Here is a 5,319-nt window from a genome sequence, read left to right as displayed (position 1 = left end):
GATTTGTCAGATGATAATGTAGAGTTGACAGATCCTTATCTAAATTTACTTTCAAGACTTAAAATATAATAATATGTTGTGAACTGGATATGGAAACAATGTCATGTTGAGCTTTAAATAATAAGACCCGACGAGTTGACATTATTAGTCAACAAGTTGTAGTACTTAGAAATATTTAATAAACAAGAGGCCCAGGGGCCACGGCGCTCATCTGAGCTCATCGGTTAGGAAAAAGCACAGATCAGATCAGAAATGAAAGTTTACTGGGGGGGGGGGGGGGCTTGAATTTTAACCACCCAGGGGATAATGATTTGAACAAACTAGAATCTAGACTACCTGAAGATGATTCCATATAAATATCACTAACCATGGCTTTGAAGTACTTGAAAAGAAGATTTTAAAAGGTTTCCCTATCTATTCCTATGTAAAACTTTGATCGGCCATTTGGCCCCACCCTAGCCCGGGGATCATGATTTGAACAAATTTGAATCTACACTACATGAGTTTAATTTTTCCTTGCCCAGTTGTTCTGGAGAAGAAGATTTTTAAAGATTTTTTCTATATATTCCTATATAAAACATTGATCGGCCATTTTGGCCCCACCCTACCCCCGGGGGTCATGATTTGAACAAACTTGAATCTACACTACCTGAGGATGATTCCACATGAGTTTCCTCTTTCCTGGCCTAGTGGTTCTTGAGAAGAAGATTTTTTAAAAATGCCATTAATTTTTCTCTAATTCATAATTATCTCCCCTTGCAAAAGGGCGTAGCCCTTCATTTGAACAATCTTGAATCTCCTTTACCCAAGGATACTTTGTAGCAAGTTTGGTTGAAATTGGCCCAGTGGTTCTTGAGAAGAAGATGGAAATGTGAAAAGTTTACAACGAATACGACGACGACGACGACAACGACGACGACGACAACGACAGACAACGGACAAATTTTGATCAGAAAAGCTCACTTGAGCCTTCGGCTCAGGTGAGCTAAAAAAGCATTCACAGTACCTTGCGGGGAGAAGAAAAATTTGCTTATCATTGGGCTGTTGCTGTCTTTCTGATATGCTGTAAATGCCTGGGCATCCAGAAATGCCTCCTCCCAGTTCGTGTCCTTTTTCTTGACTCTCTGGACGGCGTAACCGGAAGTATACCCATACTCCTCATCATCCAGATCCTCCATTCGTCTGTTGGAAGAGACATGTTGTAGCGGCAGGTCCACGATCGTATCTTTGTTGAATATCTTTCCCGTGGTTGTGCTCTTTCTAGGTAGTTTTGGGATTGGCGTATCCGGTAATAGAGGCGTATATCTTGAAGAACTAATGTTGGATTTTGGATCGATGACATCATAGTTTGTTTCGCTGGTAAGTGAAGTTGGATCTGGATAAAAACTACAGTTATGAATCTAATGACAGGCACGTAGCATCGATTTTGAAAGTGGGGGGGGGGGCAGCCAGAGAAATTTTTTTTTTTTACTTACCTGAAAAAGTTGACAAGCAAAAAAAAAAAAAAAAAAAAAAAAAAAAAAAAAAAGGAAAATTGCCCAAATTCGAAAATCCTATTTCGTGGGGGTTGGGGGGGGGGAGGGGGGTTATGGGTAAAGTCTTTTTTTACCCCCAATTCCTTTCAATATCCATTTTTTAAGCTTACAATACCATATTTCCTTCATCTTACTTTACTTTAGTATAAAGTGGGGGGGGGGGGGGCAACCAGCCTTTCAATAAACATTTTCAATAGTAAAAGTATTGTTTCAAAAAAAGTGGGGGGGGGGGGGGTCAGGCCCCCCCTGTTGCTACGTGCCTGAATGAAATGAAATAGCTAGGGATTTACATCTCTCATTATCATTGTCATTGCCCATGTTGTCTGCCTTAGTTTTAACTGTGTAATTTTTTTTTTCAGCTTTTATTACTGAATCAAGGAAGCTCTAAACACTAACAGAAACTTGGTGTTTTTTTTTGGACTCTGAGAAAAATGTATTATTAAATATGCGCATATTGAGACGTTTTCATTGATTTAGAACATAGGGTACGTGCCTTATTTCCGCAGAAAAAATGTCCAAAGACAGTGGTTTATTTGTGAGCTGCTGTTTACTTACATTGGGAAAATTTATGAGAATAATTAATCAAATTTTTTAATCTTGGTCTTATATGATGCGAGAAATATTTTATTCTATTACAAATCATGTAATAAACTTTAAATAACATTTTTAACATCTTAAATCTAAGGGCAAATCACTCTAACCGCATAAAACTATTAAGTGGATTAATAATCGAGGACCTCTTAGGCAAACGTGAAAAAAGAGGACACTTATTGTAGAAAATTGCCGATGCGGTCCATCGAAACTCAGACGAAACGATGAACAAAAAATTAAAGAGGAATCAGGGCAGAAACAGAGATAGAATCATCAAATTTTGAAAAGAAAAATCGTCAAGTTAAATAAATGAAATGCCAGTTTCTTACATTGTCATTGAAATTTACACCGCAACATTAGAAACTCAAATTGAAGAAAAAAATGAGAGAAAAGAAGACATTTCATAACGCAGAAGCCCAAATGAAATTGAGTAATAGAGGAAAGCGACACTATATATTGTTGTTTGATAAAAGAAAATATAGATGGGTTTATTTAAGTTTATTTAATAGCTTCGAAGGCAACGGAAAAAGTACTAGAAAGCAATTGAATAGTTGGTGATTTCTAGTGTATTCCTTGAGTATTGTGTAAACTAACTCCAGATTTGGAAAAACCACCTTTAGGTCATTTAAAATTAATAAACAAGGTATCGACTAGTTAATTCCACCGGGCACTATTTCAAAGAAGATAATACTCCCTATATGATTCGTGAGTTAACATGACATACATAGAGATCCCATCGTATCCACTTACCAGTGTGTTCCGAAATTAGTTTTTAATATCATACTTTCATGTAAATTAGTTGAATCTGATTGGTCTAGAAACATTTGTTAAAAAACACTATTACCCACTGAATAATGAAGCCACGCCCTCCAGTGTTGCTTCATGATTGCTTCACCCCTCGAAAACCATTGTCAACCTCGGTTGACAATGGTTTTCTTGGGGTGAAAATTTTCAATGTTACACTCAGCTAAATGCAATATTTATATAATGTGCATAATTGAGTCGGGGATTCATTTGTACATTAATTAATAAAATCAAAACAAAAAATTACAGCAATTTTTAATCTTTTAAATCTATTTGACTATCATATCATATTGTACATGTAGTGGCGCATAAGTATCAGTAGTTTTAGGAACAAAAATGGCTAAATGATAATTTGTTAAAATTCTATAATTCTAATGGTAGAGATGATAGTTACAAGAGTTAAAAGTGCATAAATACGATTTAAAATCAAAGTTTATAACTTTGTAAAACATGATGCAATGATACAAACATCCTAATAGATTAAAACTTTCTGATACAATTCTATCATTTCTATATAAAGGTCCTTTTGATAACAATTCATGTTAACGACAAATACGTTCTATAGGGCATACAAATCTTGACCTAGATTTGTTTTTATATACACAATGGATGATAAATGGACAATACTCCATAAGCATGACAAGAAATGAAAAAGTATACATACCCTCGCTTTTGTCCACCTTTGGTTTCGGTTTCTTCTTGAAAAATTTGTTTTTAAACATTTCTGAAAATGAAGGATAAAACTGAGTCAAATTTGTGCAATTTCAAAATAACTTTTCGTGTCAAGTGACAGTGCACGTTTTTTTTAAACTGTTTAACAAACAAAAATGCATACAAATAAGATGATAAGATGTCAAAAGGTGGACTTACCAAAATTGTTCGTACCTCCGCTATGAAGGGTTTCTTTCAGGGTAAGTTTTAGGTCATAAATAAACTCCGGGAATTCCAATGTGTCACATAATCCTAATATTTCTGCTTAAAGTGAAGTCGAGCGTTGCTCTCTACAGCGTATCAAGCACAGCCACTCGATTAAATGCAAGTAAGTTTCGTTGCTTATTCATGTGGAAATCGCTTGAGATACCAACCAACTTTACACAAACACACAAAAACCCCACCCCAATCATTATTGAAAAAAGTTATCTGTCCAGTAAAATAATTAAATTGAGTCAAATGCTGACTGACGTTTTTCATACTAGTTTTTGGTCCATTATTTATACACTGAATTGACGACGAGTTTTCCCGTTATTTCTCGATCATGACAAGGCTTTCTTATACACCCATACTAATGTGTTCGGAACCTTTTATTTTTCGGTTCCATAACTTCTTGGGATCAATCTTACAAAATGTAGGGTTGCAGAAACACTTGCTTGCCAAAAGTTATTCCTTTTTAAGTGTATTGATGCGGATTTATGATATTTATTGCCAAAATAAAATTTTCATTTTTTACTCTTTAAATCTTAATTCTCATTCAGCTGATTTGTCAGTTAAAGTGTTCTGCACATTCTAAAACCCGATGAGTTCAGAGTAGCTCTGGCGAGAGTTAGCGAGACTACAGCGAGATAGGGTAAATTATTCACGGAAATGTGGCTAGGAAGTGACTTGCACGTGGAGACATGGTAAACAGAAAAATTATGTTGCGTTTCAGTTTAAATTTATATCCCATTTGGGATATTTTATCCCAAACTGACTATCATATCCCATTTGGGCGAGTGGTCCCAACTTGTATAAGGTTAATTTTTTAAGAATCTATTTGTGCAATGTAAAGATGACAATAGCATTTAATATAGCAATCTCATTCATTTGTATTCTTATAAAGTCCTGAAAGGATTCTCAAACAATATGATATTTAAGTATTTGTTTTTTAATGAAGAAAATGCATCCCAATTTTTTTTATACAAGTTACAGTACAACAACAGCAATGATTATAAAACAAAAATGAGACATTTTTACATCATGTTCAATTTACTGATAGCACAGTATAATTAGTAGTATCACCTTAAGTAAAATTTGCAGTGGGCTCTCAAGGCTATTTTTAGTATCAAGAATTTAAAAATAGACATATTACAGAAAAATTCTAATAAATCAAATTTGGACAGAGTTTAAGATGCCATAGCTAGGTAATTAGGAAATATACAGTAAAAGCTAATATACTAATGACAGAAACTGGTGACACCAATTACTCCTATGCAATATGCATATTATTTGATGAAGTTCCATTTTCTAATTATACCTTTAAATGCCTAAAATAGGACATTTTTCATAATATGTCAAAATTGACTATTTTCTATCACTAAAACATAAGTGATGAACATACTGATGACTCTCGTTTCTATAAATAATACAAATGTCAAAAATTAGATACATAGGTAATTAAAACAAGTAAGACTTA

The 5,319-nt window shown here is 34.3% G+C and overlaps 1 protein-coding gene across 1 annotated transcript; it reads right to left on the bottom strand.

Moving 5' to 3' along the window:
- Window positions 1–1,006: 1,006 nt before the first annotated feature.
- LOC134265562 (uncharacterized) lies at window positions 1,007–4,034 on the bottom strand (the record flags this gene model as incomplete). Its single annotated transcript, XM_062747787.1, has 3 exons — window positions 3,816–4,034; window positions 3,595–3,654; window positions 1,007–1,375 (listed from the first exon to the last, which is right to left on the bottom strand). Coding segments are annotated over exons 2-3 (427 nt in total), but the record flags the coding sequence as incomplete, so codon positions are not given.
- Window positions 4,035–5,319: the final 1,285 nt, after the last annotated feature.

Source organism: Saccostrea cucullata, unplaced genomic scaffold (assembly GCF_032062105.1).
Source record: "Saccostrea cucullata isolate Sc308-1 unplaced genomic scaffold, CSIRO_AGI_Scuc_v1 ctg296, whole genome shotgun sequence".
In the NCBI taxonomy this organism is placed as follows: domain Eukaryota; kingdom Metazoa; phylum Mollusca; class Bivalvia; order Ostreida; family Ostreidae; genus Saccostrea; species Saccostrea cuccullata.
This window is presented reverse-complemented; position numbering and strand designations above follow the sequence as displayed.